Below are 27,124 nucleotides of genomic sequence, written 5' to 3' on the forward strand. Positions count from 1 at the left end.
GATTTTGAGTAGCTTGTTGGCTTTTCGTCCAATGGGTCTTGCAATTGTACGAACTTCTTTGGTCTTCCAGGTTGATAGCCAAATCGCAGCAGTACGATAAGTAATAGTTTTTGAAATAAGTTCTTACCTCGGCAGCAGATTTCTTCATATCAAAAAACAGAAGTAATGAATGTTGTATACGAGTATGTTATTATATATATTTAGTACAACTCAATTATGTTAAATGGAAAACTGTTATTTCAAGTAGAGAAAGAGAGAATGTTAATTTAGGTTATTTAACAGCTGTGTATATCAATAGATGCATGATTAGAAAGTAGTGGTTATTCTGGAGAATCCCAACTGGTATTCGGTAAATTTCGGTAGTTTCCGTCTGGTTTTGCGACGTTGCCAGTTACAAGCAATCAAGAGGTATAATCCAACGACCTACTATAGCCATTTTGGATCTGACCCTCATGCTGGTAGGCGCCCTGCTTTATAAGGTTAACCAAAATTTAGTTGTTTGCAGTTTATTTGTTGATGTACTGTTCATATTTTAATTATAAATGGTAGGCAGTAATGGATAAAACATCGATTTGTGAATATTGTCCAAAAAGCTATTATAAGACTTTTAATCTGAACAGATATGTGAGGAACCTGCAAATATAAAAGTATACATAATTATGACTCGAAGTCTTTTACGTGAGTATATATCATCAAAATCACAGTTTGTTGATCATCATAATTCCACAGCATTAAAATTGAACCAGAAACATTGAAGTTTAGTTCGCTTGAATATTTCTAAGGTTGGGGTTCCTGTTTTGGTAAAGATATTACCACTTCTAAATTTGAGCGTAATCGATCAGGTATTAGTAAGAGAGTACCAAAGGGTGAGATCTAAGAGTTATTAAAATCAGATAAAAATATGATTGCAGCCAAACTAGCTGCTAAATTCCAAGGGATGCTATATTGGATCAAACTTGGGCTAATTTAAGCAGTGGTAATTTGAAAAAACTAGATGTATTGACCCATAAAGATTTATAATATTCAGTAAGCAAACCAATTGAATTCCACAGGTACAAAACATAAAAAGGACGCTGCAAATGTTGAGGCATAGGTAAATGAAGTCAAAAATACAGGATGTGTGTTGTTATATAAGCCATAATCTCAGTTTCTGGATATTTACGCTACTTTAAAATAAGGATATTTTATGTTAATTATAATAAAGAACGACAATATGAAATGTTAAAAGAATATAGAATGTATGTATGTGTATATGCTACACACAGGCTTAATGCATATCGATTTGACTTGCATTCCTTGCTTTTATTGAATAAAATTAGATAGGGGTTTTTACGCTGTTTTTATATATCGAACAAATTCGATGAGGAAACAATGAAAGTATTCTTTGTGCCATACAGTATGAAATTTTAGGTTAATTTGTGAATTCGAGAATATATATTATACTCTTATACGAAAATAATTTGCAATAACTATTACTGTGGCTTGTTATTGTAATATTTTATATTGATAAATAATTACATATTTTCCCTTGTTGCTAAAAGATGTTTATAAATGGTTCGTCATTACACTCTTTATGTTATAGGGGACAAAAATATACCAAAATAACTTGGGTTTCAACAGAAATATTAGGTTAACTTGTGAATTCAAGAAAAATTATTCTATTTACATTATATTCTTCAAATATACTTATAATTCTAAACAATTGACAACGTTGCAAATTCAAATCTGTGCATATGCCAGGATTTTCCAGAACTAGACTGTTGTGATCAGAATACATGCAAGCTCCTAATATGTGGAACGTTTTTCAACCAGCGATAACAAAATATAAATTAGTTTTAAAACATTGAGAACTTTGATTGTTATTGAACTTTGAACTTGACGGTTATGAATTGAAAAAAGAATGAAAATTGAAATTTTTAAAAATATTCAGATATTATTTGTTAGTTGAAATCAAACTTAATATAAATATATAATATTAATAATAAATATCAGGTTGTGTAACATAAGGTATACAATAAGATATTAAACAAACTTTGAAGTGACTTTTACCATCTTAAGCAAAATTAGTTTGGTGGAAATTATATAAAAACAACTGTAAAACACAAAGTAATTTTCTAAAAAGCTTTTAATTTGGCTTCGTCCGTATTCTCCATTAATATTTTAGAAATAAAAAGCGCTTTTAAAGTAAACATTTAAATTAAACAAGTAGTTTCGCAATTAGTTTTTTATAAATGTTCTCATAAATATTTGGCTTGCGTTATATTTACAAAATTGTAATTTTTACAGCGAAACATTGTTTTTTTTTTGCTTACCTAGTTCTTCAACTCTCTCGGTGGAGTCAGCTGAACTAATCGTGGCTAAAATGGAAGTTCCGTTGCCGACTAATGTTCTGAATTCTGGGCTTTCGGTGGTTGGTAATTTACGAGGATTGAGGGACGGAAGTTTTGGCAGAGGTTCGTTATCATCTATTAGCTCGTGATGAGAAGAAGGAACGTCGTCTCCTCCTGGTTTGTGAAGATCAGGCACCAAGTTGAGCCAAAATGATAACCGATGTGCACGATAGTGATTTTTTAACTTCGCTTTGGTATCTGAAACAATTTTAAATGTAGCTTTAAAAATAAGTCAATAATATTAAGTATTTAAACTAATTTATAGCGTCACACACGTTTTTCACAAAAAAAAACAGTTTATTGAAAGTGAAATGGGAAATAACTTTTATTAAAAATATTGTCTGTGCGAACACATTCATTCTACCAGGTACATTTTATTCGGCACAAATTTAGGTTTGATAAACTATAAGTTATTATTTTTTAATCATCTTGAATATCTAAAGAGCTTAGTCTAAACGTAAGACTCAAAAATATAGACCATCTTGAGCAGCAAACTCGAAATACAATTGAATATATTCGGTCTGTTGCAAAATAAGCTATACCAACTCCAATCAGAATATGAGGTAAATTACAAAACCAGAAATACTGTAGACAAATCAACATTTAATAGAATTAGTAATCAGACAAATTAAAAGATTAATGAATATTAACAGACTTGTATAAAAAATGTGTAAGTGAATTAAGCCCGGAAACAGACAAAGATGGAAAGGACTCACTATGGAAAGCAATTTGGAGATTTAAAAGACCAATTATTAGAGTACCGCCTATTAATAGTAAACAACCTCATCATCATTTCACCTGGGTTATCGAAAGAGTTGCCGCGAAAAGCAATCATGATATTGACATATATATTCAATATCTGTTTCAGACCGAATCATGTTCGTGAATGTTCCGAAACTGACAGAACAAGTTGTTTTTGTTATAATTGTTGTTAAAACGCTAATACTAGATTTCCAGTTTGGATTTCGAAATTACCACTCGACAATCGGCCAAGTGCACAGATTAACAGCGGTTGTTGAAAAGGTATTCGAAGAAAAGAAATACTGCTCTACGATATTCCTGGATTTCTCACCACTTTTTGATCGGGTGTGGCATTTGGGGTTTAATCTACAAAATAAGCAAATTGCTACCGCGAAATTAATGTCGACTGCTCATTCTGTCGGGCATTCTAACACTTAAACCTATTTCGGAGTTCCCAGGTTAATGTCTTGAAACTACTCCTGTATCTGCTCTACAATGCTGATATCCCAACAACAAAAGAAACAGTACCTGGAACATTTGTCGACTGCACAGTTATCATGGCAAAATATATATCTCTGCCTGCGGCTATAGAAAAAGTACAAGTAGCAGTCAACAATATCTACAAATTAACTATACACTAGAAATACAGCTTAATAGCTCCAAATCTGTCCATGTTAATTTTGGGTTGCGGCAAAATGACAAAAACCTAATTATATCAAATCGGATTGTCGGATGTCCAATTGCTCAAGCAGAATCAGTTAAATACCTCGGAATATATCTCGATGGTAGGTTAAACTGGAAACATCATGTGGAACAGATAGCAGAGCAAATTAGACTCAAAGTCAAGCAACTGTACTGGTTAGTCGGAAGATACTCTCAACCTGATCTAAAATCAAAGATATTGGTTTATCAGTCAATTATAAAGCCTATTTGGACCTACGGAGTGAAAATGTGGGGTTGCACTAAAGCATCAAACGAATTAGTAATCCAACGTACCCAAAAGAACGTCCTTTAATTAATTATTAGTGCTTATCGCGGCGTAACCAAAGAAGAGCTGCGCGATGACCTCGAAATCAAATGGATACACGAAGTGATATAATGTTTCGCCTTAAAATATGAAATATGGTTAGTAAATCTTAGCAACGTGGAAGTAATACAGTTACTGGATAAGACGCAGGAAATCAGAAGATTGAAGCGAACCAAACCACACGAATTTGAATAGTGTAACTTAATTAGTTTAGTTTTATTTTAATTTGGGATATGCTGACATGCTGAGGTACGGATTAATCCCGTATTCGCCTTGTTGTCTATTATGTCTATGTTGTCTATGTTGAAACTAATGCATTACAAAAGATGACTTTGATCATGTAAACATCCTACAAGGCATGGCATGTAAACTGAGCAATACATACGCGTCCCATTATTGCCACGGAAGCACTGTTGCCAACTTGCAACAAGATATACTATACTGCATGGTGCTCATATCATTTTGCAATATGATTTTGTTCATATCATCTATCGCCTGTAGCTTATTTAGGTATTTTGTCATTATTTAGTTTAGCCATATTAATTTATTCTATTTTAGAATCACTTGTTACTACTTGCTACACAAAACTACTACTTGACTATAACTTATCATTCTCTATCATTAGTGATTTCTCAGTTAATATCTATTTATATATTAAATATATATATATATATATATATATATATATATATATATATATATATATATATATATATATATATATTTAAATTATAATTGTGCTTATAACATACAGTTGTTATTTATTACAAAACATTATTTATTCATTGTTTATCCAGTTTATCCTGTGCTGTAAATTTGTTCTGGTCATAAATACTAATTCTGCGGAAATATTAATACATTATTAATTTTTCATAACAGCTCCTTGTTTCCTAGCTTTTTGAAGCTCTATTATTTGTGGATAAAATATTCGTGCAACTACCTTCATGTTTCGTCCACGCTGTGAATAATTTAGTTGCCAGTGATACACTTTGGGAGCGGGCAACTGGCTTAGAATTTTAAGCGAGTTTCCCAGTTTCATTTTTTTCCATCTACTTAGTTCTTACACTGCTCTTAATATAATTAATTTTCATACTTTTCAATATATCTTCTATACGTGTACTTATTTACTGCCTAAAAAATTTAACTTTATTTAACAATTATTTATAAACTGGTTTTTAATTGTAGAATTAATCTATAAAATTTTTCGTTTTAAAAATATTGTTTAGTTTAAAAAAAAAAATTAAAAAAATTGCTGATACTTGTAAATTTCCCCTTCCATTGTAAACTTATGAGCTCTATTTTGTTTAATGGTTGTTTTAGTTCCAAGATACTTGAATTGACCTATAATTAGTTTTTTTATTTTAATTTATTTCATCTTGTCGTCTTATTTGAGGAAGTGGACAAGGCAACGGAACAATTCTTCTATTGGTGCAATAATAGTGGACTTTACGATAGTAGTTGGTTGTAAATTTATGTTTGTGTTTGTCAATAGGGTAAGAGTATAAAACCCGATAAAAGATTAGCCCAGAACCCCAGCACCGGATGTCTTCCGGTATGATCTCTAAGGTGAAACCCTTGTTGTAAAAAAGGCGGCTCGTCATTATTTAAAATTGCTTCAATTTAATGACCAGTTAAGCACACTCTACCCATCATCATCAATACTTTTAAAAGTTGATTTTATTTATTCAATGTTTTATTACTTACTCGAATCAATCAATAATCTCTAATTAATCTTAATTTACAAATTATTTTATTATCACTGTTCTGTTGTATTTACATTAATACACAAGCAAGGCGAGTACGAGATTAATACATCAGTTTATATTTCCCAAATTAAAATAAAATTAAACTGCTTAAGCTAAAGTTAAGAACATACTTATACACTAAACAAGTTCGTGTGGTTTGGTACGCTTCAATCTTCTGATATCCTGCGCGTTGTCCAGTACTGTTTCCACTTTGCTGGCATTAAGTTGAGAGTATATTCCGACTAATCACTACAGTTGATTAACTTTGAGTCTAATCTGCTGTGATTTTTATCTAAAATGATGTTTCCAATTTAACCTACCATTGTGATGTATGCTGAGGTATTTAGCTGATTTATGAAATATTAAATTTTCGGTTTAATTCGATATCTTAGCCATTTCTTTTCAAATCATCTACAATATTTCTATGAAAACAAGGATCTATCCATTTGATTTCTAGATATTCTACGTTTTGGCAGTACTCATAGTTATATGATAAAATATTTTTGACAAAAATGCAAATTGGTTTCTCATGTTCTTAAATAATTCTTTTTTTCCGATGTTTATTAACATTTACGGTGTGTATATAAGGCACATTTGATCAATAAAGATGTTATATTTTATGTTATTATTTATAATTAATGTATAAAGAAGCCATTTCATTTTGATCAAATTTCGATTATTAAGTATAGGCTTTGTTACATTTCTTTCACAAACATATTTTTAAACAAACTTTTACAGAGAAACAATCTACATATTTCCATCTTTTTCAAAATAAAGCGCAGATGAAAAAAACGAGCTGTTACATAAATTCCATTCTGTTTTGCTATTCTAAATCGAATTGTTTTCAAGTTCAATTTTGTTCCGACCACAGAGATATAAAATGAATGGGGCCCTACATCCGCATTGGAATTAAGCAATTGTTATAGTTAGTTCAGATATGGAGACATTAATTAATTTTTGAACACAATATAAGCATACAATAATTATTTTGTTTTTTTAACCTAGTGTGCCTTTCAATTATTTTTCTGTTGATTTTTTTAATACAAAAATTTCAGTTTGTTTAGTTAAAGTATCTCTTGATTTTATCCACTACCGATATCTTTAAAAACATATTGCTCTTTCAAACACTTTTCAGCTTAGTAAATGAATGAATGTTGACATACAAAAAATCTTCTTTATCTTTCGGCATATTCAGCCATTTCTTTAAAATTTCAAAAATCAAGTTTTTCAATAAGACCAGGTCGAAGTTAATAGGTTATGGCGGTCATAATAGTTCAATTGAAAAGTCCCCGGCCTACCATACTAAAACACACTTTTTTGGCAAAATTAGTTTTTTTTTATTCAACATAATTTCCTTCAAGGGTGATACACTGATTATAGCGACTCTCCAACTTTTCGATACCATTTTTGTAGTACGATTTGTCTTTTGCTTCAAAATAGGTATCAGTTTCGGCGATCACTTCTTCATTCGACGAAAATTTCTTCCAAGCGAGCATTCTTTTAAGATCTGAGAACAGGAAATAGTCGCTGGGGGCCAGATCTGGAGAATACGGTGAATGAAGAAGCAATTCGAAGCCCAATTCATGGATTTTTGGCATCGTTTTCACTGACTTGTGACACGGTGCATTGTCTTGGTGAAGTAGTTTCTTTTTCTTCAAATGTGACCATTTTTCGGCGATTTCGTACTTCAAAAGGTCCAATAACGCTATGTAATAGTCGCTGTTGACGGTCCTTCCTTTTTCAAGGTAGTCAATGAAAATTATTCCATGCCAAAATACAGGCGCCATAACCTTGTCAGCCGACTGTTGCCTTTTCCCACGCTTTGGAGCGGGTTCGTCGTGTGCAGTCCACTCGGGTGATTGTCGATTGGACTTTGGAGTGAAATGATGGAGCCATGTTTCATCCATTGTCACATATAGACGCAAAAACTTGGGTATATTTCGCTTGATCATCTTCAAACACTGCTTCGAATCATTCGTTTCAACTCGTCGTTGTTTTTGGTTAAAAGTGAGTTCGTGCGGCACACACTTTGCACAGAGCATTCTCATACCCAAATATTCGTGAATGATATGATGTACACGTTCAGTTGATATCTTTGGAGTGTCTGCTATTTCATTCGATTTCAATTTACGGTCATTCATAACTTAAAATATAATATATATATATATAATATATAATATATAATATATAATATATAATATATAATATATATTATATAATATATATATATATATATATATATATATATATATATATATATATATATATATATATATAAAGACATATTTTAGTAACACGCTCAGGTATGTTGTACATTGTTCCAAAATATTAACTTACCTAAATTTAAATATTTTTTATGTACAGCCTCATATGCAGTCCATTCAACGTTCTTAAGCCTAGCTCGATCTTGTCTATTGTTATGGTCGCTATCCTGTTGTTCGTTAGGGTTCCTGTAACATATTGAAGTAAACATGAAATGAAATAATAATATCATTCGATTTTATTATCTGTTATGTCAGTGATAACCAACACATGCATAATTGAAAATTGCAGCCCCACGGTCTACCTATGAATTAGAGTGAATAATGCCAGTTTAATTACAAAAGCACGTTCAGTAAGAGACCGATAAAATCCAATTCCCTTTGTTTATCAAAAAGCACTTTAACGCCCAACATGCTCTAATCGCATCAAATGCCTTCATTATGGCTCTAAGAACGTAAGCAATGCGGGATATTTAATATGATGGTGATCTTTTGTTTACTATAACTTTGGATAATAGACCTTTGTCGACTTAACCAGGATTCAGACAGAGATTATCACTTTGTTTTGGAACTGTATATTAATATGTTGCATATGTTTAGGAAATCTCATTTATGAATTTAAATTAATTTGGCTTTTTTGATGTTTATGTATAATAGATACATAATTGGTGTGAAACTTAATATTAGTTAAAACATTGAATATTAATTAACAATTAGCTTTATTCGTTGAATCGAATTGTTGAAACAGACTTGTAAAAAAAAATCATAGTGACGGGTAATTTCCTAATTTTATACCTAGACGTACAGTAATATATAGTTACAGCGCTTTTAAATTTTTTTAGCAGAAGGGTATTATTTCCTGAAGAAACCTGCATATTTTCGAATCGATTTAAAGTTGAGGTTGTTTTTGGTGCTGAAAATATTCGAAGAATGTGAAAATGGTATGAAATTGGAGGTGTTATGTATATGTCTTCATCCATGTCCAATGGAAGAAAGAGCAACAATATCTTATCTCTCTTATTATATTTTTAAATGAGGCTGTAATGATTTAAAGCAAATAAACTGGGCGCCATATAAATTAAAGCTAAGAGTGTTTAAAGGCAATATTGTATGTTCGAAATGTTATTTCTGTGCATCTATAGTCAAATAACAGGCCAATTGAAAAGTCCCCGGCCTACCATAGTAAAACACATATTTTTGACAAAATTATTATTGTTTATTCAACATAAGTCTCTTCAAGGGTGATACACTATCTATAGCGACCCTCCAACTTTTCGATAGCATTTTTGAAATACGATTTGTTCTTAAATAGGCCTCAGTTTCGTCGATCCCCTCTTCATTCGACGAACATTTCTTCCCAGCGAGCATTCTTTTGTGATCTGAGAACAGGAAATAGTCGCTGGGGGCCAGATTTGGAGAATACGGTGGATGAGGAATCAATTCGAATGTCTTGGTGAAGCAGCACTTTCTTTTTCGTCAAATGCGGTCTTTTTTCGGCGAGTCAATGGTAGGTATGGAGGTAGTCAATGAATATTATTCCATGCGCATCCCAAAATACAGACGTCATAACCCTGCCAGCCGACTGCTGTCTTTTCCCAAGCCTTGGAACGGGTTCATCGTGTGAAGTTCACTCGGATGACTGTTGATCGAAGTCACGTTTCATCCATTCTCACATATCGACGCAAAACCTCGGGTTTATTACGCTTGATCATCTTCAAACACTGCTCCGAATCACAAACTCGTCGTTGTTTTTGGTCAAAAGTGAGCTCGCGCGGCACCCACTTTGCACCAAGCTTTTTCATACCCGAATGTTCGTGAATGATATGATGTACACATTCAGTTGATATCTTTAGATTGTCTGCTATTTCATTCAGTTTCAATTTACGATCATTCAAACAAAATCGAACAAAATGTTGTGGATTTTTTAATGTCTTCGTCCGTAATAACTTCTTTTGGGCGTCCACTACGTTCACCGTATTCGGTGCTCATTTGACCACGTTCAAACTTAGCATACCAATCCTCGATGCTTGATTTCTCTTGAGCTGCTGGAAACTCGGGATCAAGTCAAGTTTTTGCTTCAACTGTATTTTTTCCCTTCAAGAAGCAATCTTATCAACACGCGAATTTTTTTTATCCATTTTTATTCTCAATAACAAAAGTTGCTTCACTCAAAATGCTATAATTCACAAACTAATGATACGACTGCTGTCAAATGTGGACATGCATCTTTTGAGGGTTAGGGCTAACTAAAAACATATGGATTTAATTCTAGTAGCGCCATCTATGTGTCAGGCCGGGGACTTTTCAATTGACTTGTTAGGTACTCATGCTGCGATGTAATCTGGTCAGATTAGAACTGTGTATTATATTATGAGCCATTACAGCTAAACAAAAAAAAAATTTCTTCGGGAACGCTACCAGTAACAACTCATTAAATTGAATATATCCAGGTTGGACAACCAGGTATAACACATTTGTCACCATGACAATGTTCAATATTTTGTTGCGCGACAAGTTAAAAACTGTTTAAAAAATATCATTTCCAATTTTATCCAATCTTCTGTATGGTTCGTCAGGCCATTTCCTTGTTAGATACATTTCTATAGATTTTTTTAGATGATATTCATAAAATATTTGAAGGATAACGCTTAAAATGATTTAATCAAGCGATTTTTGAAATATAGCTATGTTTTCAACGCCAAAAACAATTTTAAATTCATCCAGTATAACGCAAAAATGATTAAGAAAGCATAATAAAACTAAGTGCTGTCCATCCGCGTTGTCATGCCTTCCGACGGCAATTTGCGGTACAGTTTTTCCGCTACAATTGGGTAACTCCAAACCACGTGTTTTGAATGGATGAACCGCTTCTTTGGACGTTGAAAACCTTTGACCTTATAATTTGTTTTTCATATATAGGTATAAAGGTCATTGGGTGTTCAATAAAGATTTTACGGCTAATCAATTAATTCGATATTTTGGCCGTTCAAAAATTCCATTGCTAATGTCATAGAGATCAAAATGTCATGGAGATCCGCTTTTCACTAGAATTCCCTTCACTATTTTCGCATTTCTCAGATGGCTTTTGGCAAATTAGATTTTGAATTTTGAAATTGGATATTGGCAAAAAATTGGATATCTCACAGCGTTTCTTCTGCGATCAACTTTTGTTAGGTTTGGCTCGATTTGGAATACCCATACAGTCGATACTTTTTTGTTTTGGTCTTATGCATAAGGGTTAATCCATGATTCGTCACTTGTATTGATATTATACAGTTGAACGTAATTTCTTAACATTTCTTTATGTTAATTATTACGAGCTTTTGATAATTTGTCAGAATCAAATCTTACGACCAAATGATCATGCATTATCTTATTGATACTAGTCATATTAATACCCAATCATATTTCAATCTCACAGCATATCACATGACAAGCTTGATTTATAAGATCAGATGAGATTTAGACCATTTTTGGATTGCTGTTCTGTAGATTTTCGCACTTCATCATCATCATCATCTTCATCAGTTCATGGAAAAGCGCGTTAGACGTGGAAAGTGTGCGATTGTCGTTTTTTGTTAATTTTTATTCTATTTTTGACTCTATATATTGACTATTACTTTGGACAGTATTGAAAGCAGAGCATGTTTTCCTAAAAATTGTTAAACTTCTTCGGGTATTTTATGGTGACTCCATTAGTTATGTGCAAGTACAAAATGATTTGAAGATGTCGTATTTTCATGCCTATGTGTTAGAATTGTTTTGTTTTTATATTGAGTGTTCATATATTTTATAACATTATATGATATTTTATATTTATTATACGAAATTAGTAAAAAGAAGACATAATATATTCACATTTAAATAAAGGTCATTTTGTACCATTTATTAGACCTAAAATAATGATAAACCTTCTATATTGAATCTATATTTTCTTAATTAATTATTTTTTCAACACGACGTTCATCGATTTTATAATTTCCGTGATACTATATAATTTTTTAAGAACTCTTCAATAATTCCTATCCATTCAATACACTTCAAAATATATTTTAGAGGGGCCAACAATTAATCGTCTCAATTTATATAAATCCCAAGCCAAGAAGCAAACACTACTTTGGTGGGAAGTAAGCTGTGAAAATAAATGATTTTCAATTATTTATTCTCGCTTCGGTTGATGATGATAAATGAACGGCACTTATTTTCGTCTATTCTGGGCACTTCATATTCAAACTAGCGTATTTCAAGCAAGACGAATTTTGTTTAAGTAAACGACTCGCCATTTCGAAAATTTTCTCCTTTAACGGTCGGCTTGGATTTTTAGAATTGATTAATTCCCTTATTTTCTCACAATGAATATTTGTGGTTAAATGATTATGTTATTAGGTATGGTATTTCTAACATAACAGATGCTCTTACTAACACTAAGTAATATTTTATTATAGTGGAAATTGTGGAATGCGAGTTTGCTTGTTTGAGTATTGGGGATAGATATTATTTATAATTTTAGAAATAAGCACTAGGTACTTGAATGTATTTTGATCAGTGACACATGTTAGTAAAAATGCGAACTCATGTATTCAATGTAAGCAACTGTTAATAATATAATCTAGTTGTTAAATTCGATTGATATTTCTTTAGATAATATAGCATTTTTCAATTTAGAATTATTGAGTTATTTAGTGCAAACAGAGGCTAATCGTGGAACATTCAAAATTGCCTTTTAAATATTTTTAGAAACTTATAGCGCTGTTGCTCTTATATATGTTAATATATATGTTAATGATAAATGACGGATAAAATTTAAGTATTAGTGCATTCAATTAGACTTACTGAACGAAAACATAGCTTAAGCTCTCAAAAAACTTTGTAACAGCTTAGCATTTGCCGAATCAACTGTTTCCAGAAGTTTATATGCGATGGAAAAGGTCCAGAAGGTGAGAAAATTACTATTACATGAATTTATTTAAAATGCTTTTTGAAACCCTTTCAGCATCATGATTTTATTGCATGCCAGGCAAAAAAGACGAATTTTCTATGGCATATTTCGAGTGGCGATGAAAAGTGGATCTGCTGCAACAATCCTAACCTCAAAAGTTAGAAGAACAGTCGTCATTGACATATGAAGGTATACTCATTATTCAATCCTGCTGTGTATATGGTGAGATTATCAAGATTCAATTAGAAGATCTAGTTATTTTTAAATTATATTTACTATATTAATCGTTCAGAGAAATAAAGAAAGAGAAATAAAAGATATAAAAGAGAAAAATAATTAGGTTCTTAGACCATTTTTCGGTAATTCATGCTTTCTGAGAAACTTTAAATTATGATACGAAATTAATGTGATGGGATCTCTTCTCTTTCTTTTCTATGGGTTCTGCCGCCATTGCTAGCATCCCAGAATAGACGCACATCGATACCAACATTCTGGAGCCATATGTAAGGTTTGAACAGGGCTAGTGTCAGTAGAATTTTTTAACAGTTGAGTGGTAAACTCGTAACGAGTAGATTCTTACTTGTAGTTTACTGAGACTTTGTGCTACCCAACATAAGACATTTTTTAAGACAACATAGAAGTTTTTTCACAAATTATTCCTTCCTCTCTATAACTTTCTCTCTTTGTTCTTCTCTTCCATAATTCATAAACGCATCATTGTACTTCTAAATGCACTAAATTATTTATGAATTTTATTATTAAATTGAGTTTTATCATAGATTGGACCTCTATTTTTCCCTTTCCTTATGTTCAGTAAGTATAATTGTCATATGGCAAAGGATCCATAAAAAGTTATGCTGGAATGAATTTTGGGGTTGACCAATAAAAGGACAATTAAAAAGTTAGTTACTACTAGAATTAAATCCATATGTTTTTTAGTTAGCCTTAACCCTCAAAAGATTTTTTTTATAACATCTTTATTAGATACGCTTAGTACAATCTTAATTACAATTAATTTATTACTACTTTTCCTATGTCTTCAAAAGTGCGTGTATAAATTTGATAGCTGTCGGATCATTAGTTTGTGAATTATATCATTTTGAGTTAAGCAACTTTTGTTATTTAAAAAAAATGGATAAAAAGGAATTTTGCTTGTTGATAACATATAGTTTTTGAAGGGAAAAATACAGTTGAAGCAACTTTTCCCGGACACTGCCCCAGGAAAATTAACTATCAACAATTGGTATCCCAAGTTTAGACGTGGTGAAATGAGCACTGAAGACGGTGAATGCAGTGGACGCCCAAAAGAGGTTGTTACCGGCGAAAACATTTTAAAAATCCACAAAACTATTGAAATAGAATGACCGTAAATTGAAATATAATGAAATAGCAGACACTCTAAAGATATCAACTAAACGTGTATATCATATCATTCACAAATATTTCGGTATGAGAACGCTCTATGCAAAGCCAGCGCCGCGCCAGCTCACTTTTGATCAAAAACAATGGCTAGTTAATGACTCGGAGCAGTGTTTGAAGCTAATCAAGCGTAATAAACTCGGGTTTTTGCATCGATATGTGACAACAGATGAAACATGGCTCCATCATTTCACTCCGAAGTCCAATCGATAGTCATCCAAGTGGACTGCACACGATGAGCCCGCTCCGGAGCGTGGGAAAACGCAACAGTCAGCTGGCAAAGTTATGGCGTCTGTATTTTGGGATACGCATGGAATAATTTTCATTGACTATCTTGAAAAAAGAACGATCATCAACAACTACTATTGCATCGCGTTATTGGGCCGTTTGAAGGACGAATTTGCCGAAAAACGGCCGCATTTGAAGAAAAAGAAAGTGCTGCTTTACCAAGACAATGCACCGTGTCAGAAGTCAGTGAAAACAATGGCAAAAATCCATGAATTAGGCTTCGAATTGCTTCCTCATCCACCATATTCTCCAGATCTGCCCTCCTGCGACTATTTCCTGTTCTCAGATCTCAAAAGAATGCTCGCTGGGAAGAAATTTTCGTCGAATGAAGAGGTAATCGTCGAAAATGAGGCCTATTTTGGAGCAAAGGACAAATCTTACTACAAAAATGGCATCGAAAAGTTGGAGGGTCGTTATAATCAGTGTATCACTTTTCAGTTGATCTGTTACTAAACGGTTATGAATTGAAAAATGAATGAATTTTTGTTTTAATTCGGATTACTTTATACCCTAATTTTTTTTAAATCTTCAGATATTATTTGGTGGTTGAAATTAAACTTAATATAAATGTAAGTAGCGGAGGGTTTATGTTCGGCTGTATATATATTTTTTTTGAATGTATGTTCGCCGATTTCTTCATCGATTGTGGGCCGATTTTCAAAATAATTTTTTTATTCGAAAGATTACACTTCCGAGGTGGTCCCATTGTAACCAAATCGGGATCTGTTGGGGAAAAGGGGAAATCGAGTGAAAAGCTTAAGTTTCAACGTACAAAGTGTTCACATATTTTTTATCTAAAACAGATATTTGTGTATAATATTATTGCTGAGATGATGTGACGGAAAATCGGAAGTCGTTCGAAAGCATATAAGATATAAGCATTTAAGACCTCATAGAAATATTGTAGACATATATTGCTTCTATGGTGTAACGATTAAAGCATTTAGCTCCCAAACAGAGGTCGCGGATTCGATTCCCTGTGGGGACAATAACTTTTTATTGTTATTTAGTTAGAACATTTATCAAGTCACCTAGACTAGTCAGCGGACCCTGGAATCTGAAACGCTACTTATTTTCATTGATTGTTTCTTTATTCCTATTTTTCTCATACGCTCTACACCTTTACTTGGTCTACCCATTGTAATATTAAATAAAATAAATGCGTAATTTATTGAATAAATATCTAACACCAAAACGAGAAAAATTAAGAAATGATTATAATTTGTAATTCAATGACACTAGTCCGTACTTTTTCATCTTGTCAATGGAGGAGTTTATACGGCAAAGTCGTTGACATTTGGAATTATTCGTTCGCGTGCCACCGCGATAAGCTGTAGCGCACATTTGAACAGTATTATAGCATGTTCCATAACTCTTTTTGCTAGATAATAAGGGAAAGAATGATCTGGTTAGTTCATAAAATTCATTTACGAAGATTTTGGGAAACTGCTCGCTGAAGTTTAACGCATCTAACCATTTTAGGATAATTTAAATCTAAATAGAAAAGAAAGGAATTTTTCCATTCGATTGATTGCTTGGCGATGAAAAAATTATCTCTATAGTAATCCCAAATGGAGAAAGTTTTTTAAGAAACTAAGTAAGAGAATAAATTATGTTCTTTTCTGTGCTTTTCCAATCTGTCACAGAACAATAACCAACTGTGTTGTCCATCTTCTAAACTATTTGTTTATTGTATTTCTTCCCATTCCTCTATGTGAATCTCTTGCTGGAACTGAATTGCTGGAACGCATATTGTCTTTCTACACTATAAAGCCCCAGTGTCAGCTAATTTGTATGTTGCGCAAGTTTCCTCTTTTATTTTATAGTATGTCTACTTTATTAGTTATTTAATTTATTAATTTTATTAAATTCTGGGATATGACACTTGCCAACCGGGCAGCCGTTATAAGGCACGAGGACCCGGCAAAAAAACAGATAGTGAAACTAACTATTGATTTAAAAAAAGGGCAAATATTAATAAGGGTTATAAGACCTCATCGGTCGTTTCAGCCTGGAAAATTAGGGATTAGCGATGACGTGGTGTTAAGCTCTCAGCAGCTCGCGAAGAATCGCGTTTTCAGAAGAACTAGAGCCTAATTGTTGTTTGTGGAAGGATTGATATATTTAGTTTCAGTTTCCCTGTGAATCTGATTATTTCTAAAAAACCATGGAGCGTTTAAGATTCTCCTGATGAGCTTATTTTGGAGGCCGTTTCACCTGGTTGGGTGTAACAAACTTGAAGTAGACATTAGATCCGTAGAGGAGTACGGATCGAATTAACATTTTGTAAAGACATGGAATTGTTGCGGTGTCGATCTTAAGTTGCGAGACGCGCAGCGTTTAACGCTTCTTATGAAAAATGATGGCCTGAGTTATACTATGTTGACTTATTTCCTGCTTTACTATTCGCATATTGAGGCATAGGTACATCTGTAGATCATATTTTGAGTAATACTGAGCATGTTTTTTAAAGCCTTGCTGAGGAAACTTTCCAATGTTTCAATATTGCTATTGTTGTGCCCCATAGTTGAATGCCATATGTCCAGATTGGCTTGATGATGGATTTGTATACCATCATTTTGCGTTCATTGATTAAATAGAAGAGGTTAGCTGTTAATTAATTCAGATTACGAGTCTGCTGTTAAGTTGTTTAGGCTTGGTCTGGATATGCCTCTGCCGAGTTAACCTACGAATTAAGTAAAAGCCCTAGTGTTCTGCATGTTCCTCTTGCGGGATGTTTTCTTTATATTCAGACAAGTTTATTTTATCTGCGTGTAAGTAACATGAATGGTCTTGATTTGGTTTGCCTTTATTCTTCAATGATTAAACCACTTCTTTATTTTATTTAGATCTCCTTGCAGTTGGACCGAAGCAGTTTTTGGGTCAGAATACACTGAGAGGACGGCAATGCCTTCAGGCTTGACTTGACTTATGTCCAAAAAGACAGTCCAGTGGCAAAGCATTACAGTCCACTTTCCGGACATCTACTGGAATTGCATTTTAGAATGCATACATACAATAGAATGCATCTAAGGCGATTTAATGATTAGCTATTTTATGCTTTAGTTTTTTGAAATATTTTACTAATCTGTAAAAATTAGGTATAATACCAAAGATAAATTATATCAAGCTGTAAAACTATATTTTTAATATTTTAACATTTTTAACAACAGTGAATATATTCCGTCATTATTAGAGTTCGCGAGTTTTCTTTTATAAGAATTTATTTTTCAAATAATTTTACTATCATCACAACTTAATTATGAAAGTAGAAATTTAAACGCGACGTGAACAGAATAACGACAGTATAACATTCCAAAATTTAATATTTAATATTGCGATAAGACCAGCACTTTAGATCCTATCGGAATTTAGAATTACCGCTCAATAATCAGAATACAAAATTAAAGTACATAATTATCCAAGATTTTGGATTTAAAGATACTTTAAATCCCATTAAAGGAAAACAGAAAATTGGGCAAAAAGGGTTGGAGGGACACTAAAAACAAATTTAACAACACTCACCCTGTCCTAGCAAAATTGCTCCAGTAGATCATGGTAATTTCGGAGAGAATTACTTCCGATTTAGTGTAGTTTCTGCCAAAATGCATGAAGCCCCCGACGAGGGGAGCGCCGAACAAGTAGGGCAGCTCCTCGCCGTGAATACATCCCTGCCTCTGTAATTAATTAAGGAAACTAATGAAGGATCTTGTACAAGATAAAGTCTTTCTTGTACCGAGTATTTCCAAATATGCTGACGTTATAAAATATAAAAGGGAACTGAAATTTCAACTTTATACCGCGCTAAGTAAATTCCTAGTTGTTGTTTTGGATATTTCGAAATTTAAATTATGATCTTAATTTAATAAAAAACGCAAAAACAAAGTTGTTATTGAGCGAAAAGCTAAATTAGAAATAAATCTAAAATGTCTTGAAAATCTTTCTGTGATGTAATAAGCCGTCAAATTTGTTTGTCATCTAAAATATATTTAGTATTAAACTTTAAAGTTTCCTAAGATCCCGAATAACATAATGTTATGTTATAAATGATTTAAATGAGCCATTTGAAATATTTATGAGTACTAGTGATCACCCTGTGGTTGAAATTCGAACACACTATATTAAATGAATCATGTTTCTCTCATAATAGAGTAAAAGGGCTAATTTAAAAATTGTATGTTGCTAAATTTTGTTTTCACAGTGTTTTTAGACACATACATAACATTAATTAAAATAATACATGTTTTTTTTTAAATATATGCAAACTATTTCAAGAACTAACACTCACTAATATTTTTTCAAATGCATTTAATTAAATCTAATTTCCATTAACTTTCAATAATCCACAAAGTATTAGTGAGTTTAAATTAATACGCTACTAGATATTATAACAAAGTACTATAAGTAAGATTACTTTCAGAACTGTAACAACTTCAGAGCATCAAATACTTATACATGATCTTTCTTTCTTTGTATTAAAACACAATATATATGAATAAGAGAATTGAAATTATATTTGACTTTAACATGTATATTAAAACAATAACGAACATAATTAGGTAATTTATTTTTTACAATATAGAAATGTTTATTAAAGGAATGAATTTACAATGTTTAAATTAACTATTAACTATTAATTATTAATTAATTAACCGAAACTTAGATCTATAAAATAAATAATCAAAATAATTAATACAAGATTCAAAGAATAAAATGTCCTATAGTCACATATTTTATTGCATTAATCATTAAACACCTTAATATTTATCAATGCTTTAAAATATTTACAAATGTACTGTTAAAAATTCATAATTTATTCTACGGTCCCTATCTTTTATCCATATTTATCACTTAAAATATATATTACAAAAATAATAAATATTAAAAAGGCTGATTAAAAGAATAATTTCTTTACCTAAATTTGCAAATAAAATTGCATTGTTCTTTGCTTACAATTTAAACTATTTTATAGCTGCTAATATTCTATGCAATATTCATTTTAACTCTTGATGCATAAATACGTATTTATTACCTGCAATATTCGGTTAGCGACTTTTTAAGAAAAGCATTTACTAATAAAACCTGAAATTAATCAGAAGTTAATATAACTAAAATTTACTCTAATACAATTATATGCTGTGTCTTCAGAACCTGAAGAACCTTCAGAACACGAATTAATAACAGTGCTTAAGCAAGAAAAATTTTTTAAAAAAATTTCATCAAATTAAATCATAAGATGATTTCGAAAATCTAAATATCTTGCAAGCAAATAAAACACACATTTCTTGTTATTATAGTAAAATGTTTCAAATAGCAATTCTGCGGCCGATTACTGCCGTTCTTACAGACATAAAAGTAGGTAGAAGCTTGTGACCCTGTATTCCAACAAGTATTTTTGTTCTATGGACAACAAAGTTAGTCTTACACAGCTTATCGAACAAATAGTTTCAAATCAAAATCATTTATTTCTCATAAGCTGCACCATATCGTAAATAGAATTCCATCTTGTCTGACAGGGACATAAAAAGTGATGCCCAAGACAGTCTTTTATGACATCAGCCTATTTGGGCTACTATAGGTATTTGAAATACTAACTACAAAATATTTCGGCGTCAGGTAATTTGTAATTAAGAATTAATTGAATTAGAAATATCAAATATGTATATATGTTTATATTTTACTGCACTAATTTGTTTTTAATAGATTACTTTTTGTTTTCTTCTGAAGAAGTGAGGTGTTCTTGAGAAATCAGAAGGTGTCTGACATATATGGGTTTTATTATAATGATATCCTGTAATGGTTTAGTTCAGTTTTATTCCCACTCACTTTCGGCGTTGGGATACGTTCTTCGTCGACAAATTCAGCGTCCAAAAACAACTTATGTCAGCATTCCTACGTGCTACTAAAATCAATCGATGGCGAGTGGCCAACTTTAGAAATCATCCTAGAAGGCATCCGGTCTTACCCAGCCTGGTTACTGGCTTGACTGGGATCATTTTCCTTGTCGGATTTTACACTCTTGTCTCGAATAATCACAAAATTTAAACAAACACAAACATAAATTTACGACCATGCCTCAGCAGGATTTGAACCCGCGGCTATCGCAACAGTAGGAGGACCTAGGAGGTTTTTTTCCTATTGCCTTTACCACTGCGCCACCAAGCCGGCCCGAAATATTTTTAATTTGTTTTGAAAAAATATCGGAAAATATCCAGTGACAAAAAAATCGATTTATCGATATATTTGTTAAAAAAATATCGGCCAAAAAGTCGATATTTTTTCAGCATCCTTATTGGAAGATACACGTTTTGAACTATCTGGAAGAAGCCGAGTTAGAGGACTTGAACATTTGAAATTTACTGGGGGCATTAAATATAATTATATATAACAAAAGATATAGAATATTTTATGCATATGAATTAACAGATGGTACACAATAATATAATTATATATAAATTAATCTATTTTAAAATTAATTAGTAAAACCAATTAGAAAATTAATTATGTAGACGCTTTACTGTTACACTACTCCTAATGTATTCCTACGTTTTATTTTAAATTTGCCTGAAATATTTTTGATAACTTCTGTAGCATTTCATTCACTTGAATGCATGAAACACATTATATTTATTGTTACAATATCAAGACAATAACAAAACTACCTATTCATTTTTTTTAAAGTAACATGGATAAATCGAATTTGAAATATGAATTTAACAAATTTACTAACCTACCACATCTTGAGCTTAGAGCACTTTAGCAATACCAAGTCATTATCCTTCCTTGAAGTGGTTTTCTCGTAGCTACGAAATAATTAAGGAGTGCTTATGGTAAGTTTTCATGTTACTTTAATAGATTTAGTGCAGAAACATATAAGAGTTTCTTTAAACTTAAGGTTTAGTACCTTAGGTCGTTTAAGTAGATGTTAAGAGCACTTTTTTCCTGTATAAAATTAATTACAAGTTAATTAAATTTATTAAATTATTGAAATTTTTTTAAAAGAACAAATTTAAATAAATATATTGAATTAATGCTAATAACAGCTTTTCACATAATGTTTAAGGATAAATATTCCTTAAAATCTTTGATAGGTTAATAAAACTTTACAGTTGATTACATTACAGTTTATTAATAACCGCATCGAACTGATTTTTGCAATCGATTGCCTATTAGACTGGAAAACTTGATGGGAAAACATGTATCCGGCAGTGATATTGATTGATTGTTAATATTAAGAAGTCAAATTCTGTCAGAAACATTGATTTTAAACGTCAGTTTAGTTTTTTATTAATATAAAAATATTAAGGTATATATCACAAGATTTGCTGTATTATTAATTAATTATTGAAATTTGTAGTAATAGATTAAACAATGTTTATATTATGTTATTATAGCCATAGCTAGAGACATGTTCATATTATTAGTTTTGTTCAAAATGAATTGAAATAATAATTTATATTTCTTTATAGTATCTATATATAAGAATTACATTTTAACAAATAATTTTTCTAGAAATACAAGTAATTACGGAACAATAGTATATTTGAAATACGAAATTAGGTTTCAGTTTAATTTGAAAAAGTAATTAATTTTCTTGAGTGCAATGAATTTAAAGGTATTATCAGATTAATCACGATTTTTCTCTACACGCCTTTGTTTCAGACCGAAAATAAATACGATAGCTTCTCTTTCTTTGGATGAAAGGTAATTTCGTGCTTGGAAAATAGGAATCACGCTACACAACTTCGTGGCCAGGATATCTCGTTTTTTTTCCAAAGTGATACTTTATTACTTTGACGTTCCAAGCTTCATTTTAGGTTCTAAGCTAATGACAGGAGATATGTTATATCGCGCGACTCATACAGTCATGGTTGTTAAATAAAAACTGCGTGTTTATGTCAGTCTGGCATTTATACATAAAATAAATATACACAAATTAAAAACTATCTTCAACATTCATATGTACAATTCTGGATGGATATATACATTGCGAAAGTTCAAAATTGAAAATTTTTATAAACAAGTAAAAGAAAATTAATTATAAATGTGGTATTTATATTAAAAGTACTTAGGCATCAGAATGTTCATAATTTCAAGGGATTTTATTTTTTGTATAAAATACGCACTAAATCTTTACCTTTGTGTTATTACTCCTCTAACCGAAAAAGTAAAAAAGTAAAGTGCACCATGTTTTTGATTGTGTACTAATATTTTATTGGCTTTGAATTAATTGCGGCTTAATATGTACGGGTTTTGCGTTGCAGTGCAGTAGGTTTTTACATAACCTTCTAAACAGAAAGGCGCTTTGTCACTGAAAATTAAGCTGCTTAAGCTTCCTTCAGTTTAAGTTTTTCATAAGACTAATTAACTGCACTAATTGAATTTTTGTAAGGATGGTAATTTGTTTCTCATAATTAATCTACACTTAATTCGTTAAATTACAAAGACATTTTTTAAAAATGGATTACTAAAGTTGGGAATGACACTCATAGACTATAGAAGTTCGATATTTTAGTGTAACTTTTAAATATTCACACCCTACAGGTTCAAATTGGCTTTATGATCGGCTGATAAACCTCTAATCCTAATCTCTTTGATTTTGGGTCCAGTTGAGGGTATCTTCGGATTAATGTAATTAACGCTAATTAATTAATGAAGTGTAGTTGTTTGATTTTGAGCCTGATCTGCTCTACTTTTTGTCTAATATGATTCCAATTTAACCTACCATCAAGATGGATGCCGAGCTACTGAGACTTACAAATAGTTTACGGATTTTTGCTTTTCCTATGGGGAACTGGAATCTCAAATTATCCGAAACCATCATACTCGCTATTGATTGTAAATAATCGACATTAGATGTACATTGAAACAAAAATAGCTGAAACACAAGTGATTTATAAATTGTCATTAATCAATGCAATTAACCTCATATTGTTATGTAAACGGACATGAATATGTGTAAATGGCTATGGCTAGATGAGTAGGTGCTACATAATTTGGCTGAGTAGTATGTCTATTTTCATGAATATATGCGTTAATGAGAAAATCATAGGAAAATTAATTTTTGTGATTGATAATATAATAATAAAAATAATAATATAATATTATTGTTAAAATGACTCTCGGTTTTCATAATTCATTAAAATCACAAACAAGAAAACCTCTGCACAAAATGGTTAAGCTCAGAAAGTTATTTTGCTGTTTTTTAAAAAATAGTCACAATAGTGAATTTAAAGAATGGTTTATATCTATATAAATATTTATATCTTTATAACCATTTATATTTATATATAAATATTATTTATATGGATAAAAATATGTTTCTTTAATTGACAACAATTTGACATTAAAAAAAAAAAGATAAACCTAAGATAAGATAAAGAAGTTTCTTTAATTCATTGTGTAAAATTTGCATGTTCTTAATTCTTACAATTTTAGGGTTTTGTTATTTCTAACCTTTTTTTATGCGCTTCAATTCATCAAACTATTACATCTTTGAATATTGTAACTAAGTTATTGTAACCATGAAGTGAAAATGTGCGATGATTATTTGCAAATTAAAATGAAAATCTATGAACGAACGCGATACATACAAAAATAGCTTCTATAATCTATCCAATTTTTTTTGTACATATGTGATCAAGATTTTTAATGTATTGCCTGCTGCAATTTGTAAATTCCTTTTAGAACCAGACAATATTTTATTCTCATTTTATTCTAGTTAAAAGGAGATACAATGCTGTCTGATACGTTGGCATGTGTAACCGAACTAGACTATTAAAGTCGTCCGGTTGTTAAACGGATGCAAAATTCTTCAAAACAATAGTTGATAATAGATTTATGATCGTCAAAGGTTATTTTAATGGTTTTCTTGTTTTGATAAATTTCAAATCGCTGCTTATTATTATTCTGATAGAAAATTCAGAAGCCAGACAGAACAGATGGCGTGTCCAATCAGTTACTTTGAACAGGTACGAGATAATGGAAGCCCCCTCTTGCCAGTAAAATTCGTTAGAGATGTAAGCATTTTTACTGTTATATATTAATTTGCTGCAATTTTTATTGAAAATATATTTTATCTTGTTAAGAAATGAAAAAAAAAGGAAAATATGATTTTTAATTCACTGAAAGAAACCATCCTCATACGAAGTGAGTGACAAGATCACCTTGATGCTAGCTTTCTCAGATATTAAATATATGAAATGTATAAAAACACTGAGTACTTTTTTAATACAAACATAATTGTATTGTTGTTGATCTGAAATGTATCGAAGAGGTCTAATAAAGAATACAATTTTTAAAAGCGTATAATAAAATGAAGGAACACTTATTATTTCAATTAATATATTTAGATGAGAGATGAACAGAACAGAACAGGATAAATATACTCAAAAGTCAGCTATGACAAGATGATAATAAAAATAGTGTTATGACAATAAAAGTTGATGGAATAAGGTAAATGTTGGAATAACAATTATTTTTTTTAGTCATAACTTTTAATAATAATTCATTGCAGATATATTATACTTCGTGCTGGAGACAGGAATGGTTAATAACACCTTTGGATGAACTCGATCACATTGACACATTGAAGAAGAGATTGACAAATCATGGAATTGTGAACAAATGTTAGATAGATTGGAAATTAACAGCTTAGTTATTCACTTGAGTGAAACTTTCTGCATATGATACGATTCAATGCTGCCAATTTCTAAGACACTGTCTCCAACTTGGCAAGCCCAAATTTGAGTATCTATTAACAATAACTAATGCGATTGAAGCAGGCGATTAAGAAACAGTCATAATTTGTCAATAGGAAAGGCCTTCTCTTCCACCAAGGACTAGACTTCACACATTGTGTAGTGTCCAAAAAAACAGCGAAATTAGCTGGGAAGTTTCGATGTGTCGTCTCATTTTGATATTTTTTTGTCCAACTACCATGGATTTTGGTATTTGTGGTATATTATTTTTGGTCTTTATAAAACCGTCTTAACGGTTGGAGTGAGCTTCAAATGAGTCTTGTGAAAATAAGTTGATTTAGTTCTTAGCTCAAAATTCTCCGGTTTTATCAGAAAAATAACAAAAGATCAACAGTTCAAAAAACCATTGATAAATTTAATTTGTTTAAAATTTTCATAAATAAACGGATTTGAAAAACACCTCCAGGTTCGAGGGTACCATTCAAGAACGTTTACAAGTAAGCAGCTTGATCATGAGGTCAAGAGGTTCAAATTCTGAAAGTTGCAAATCAAACACTTGAAAGCCCAGGCTAACACTTTCCATAAGAAGATCGACTTCGATCGCAACTTAAGATCGACACCGCAACAATTCCATGGTTGGATAACGTCAAGTAGCTAGATCTCCACTACGACCGACGGTTCGGTTGGCATTATCAAATCCAGAAATGTTCGAGGATAGCAAACCTGCTATTTTCTCTGATCTGTCCTTCTAGCATACTTCCTATCTCCATCAAATGCTTATTCTACAAGATGTTAATTCAGTTCGTACTCCTCTACAGATCTAATGTCTACTTCAAGTTTGTTACACCAAGTGAAACGGCTTTAAGTTGTCCAAAATAAGCTCCTCAGGAGAATTTCCATGGTTTGTCAGAAATAACCAACAAATTCACAGAGAAACTGACACTGCAGAAATCAATCACTTCATATCTCAATCCTTCCACAAACAACTGAGCTCAAGTTAATCTGAAAACGCGCTTTTTCGCGAGTTGGTCGACATGCTTGGAGCTTAGCACCGCGTCACCGTTAACCTCCCCTATTTCCAGGCTGAAACGACTTCATCCGTCGTTGCAGTCATCACTTTTACCTCCATACGACAGCATCCAGTCGTGTGTTAACTCAAGTTCGTGAATCTATAGTTAGTTTTGCTATCTGTTTTTTCGTCGGGTCCTCGTCACTCAAGGGAAAGTCTCCGAGATCAGATTTTAGATTTTAGGCCAGAACAAAAAAATAACTTTGAAAAACAGGAAAGTAAAACAAAATTATATTTTCTATAACCCATTTTTGTTCATACGGATTAACGATTCGGGGAATTGAAGATATTTTCAAAAAGCTATAAACTGTTTAACCAATGAATCATTTCTTTAAAATTGTTAGGTGTAACAAAGATATATATTTATATCATACCTTTTATATTGGGCCAATTTTTTTTTTATGTCGAAGTTTTATTGGGTAAAATCGGTACAATATATTTTATTGAAGGTATTATCCAATGATAGCCGTTACTTTTTCCCATCTTGCAGCCAATTGACGGATTTCCCTTTTTTCACTTATTTATAGATACTTGAAAGAATGATG

The 27,124-nt window shown here is 31.6% G+C and overlaps 1 protein-coding gene across 1 annotated transcript in view; it reads right to left on the reverse strand.

Annotated features, from left to right (window-relative positions):
- The window catches only part of Nlg3 (Neuroligin 3), a 781,379-nt gene that overhangs the window by 4,640 nt on the left and 749,615 nt on the right, over positions 1–27,124 (reverse strand). The window contains exons 7-9 of the mRNA XM_076398792.1: positions 18,336–18,487; positions 8,241–8,353; positions 2,313–2,588 (exon numbers count right to left, since the gene is read on the reverse strand). Coding sequence (XP_076254907.1) covers positions 2,313–2,588; positions 8,241–8,353; positions 18,336–18,487 — 541 coding nt within the window. The remainder of the gene's footprint in view (positions 1–2,312; positions 2,589–8,240; positions 8,354–18,335; positions 18,488–27,124) is intronic.

This window comes from Rhynchophorus ferrugineus, unplaced genomic scaffold (genome assembly GCF_030347505.1).
Source record: "Rhynchophorus ferrugineus isolate W39M unplaced genomic scaffold, kcgeb_rfMv2 rfM3, whole genome shotgun sequence".
In the NCBI taxonomy this organism is placed as follows: Eukaryota; Metazoa; Arthropoda; class Insecta; order Coleoptera; family Curculionidae; genus Rhynchophorus; species Rhynchophorus ferrugineus.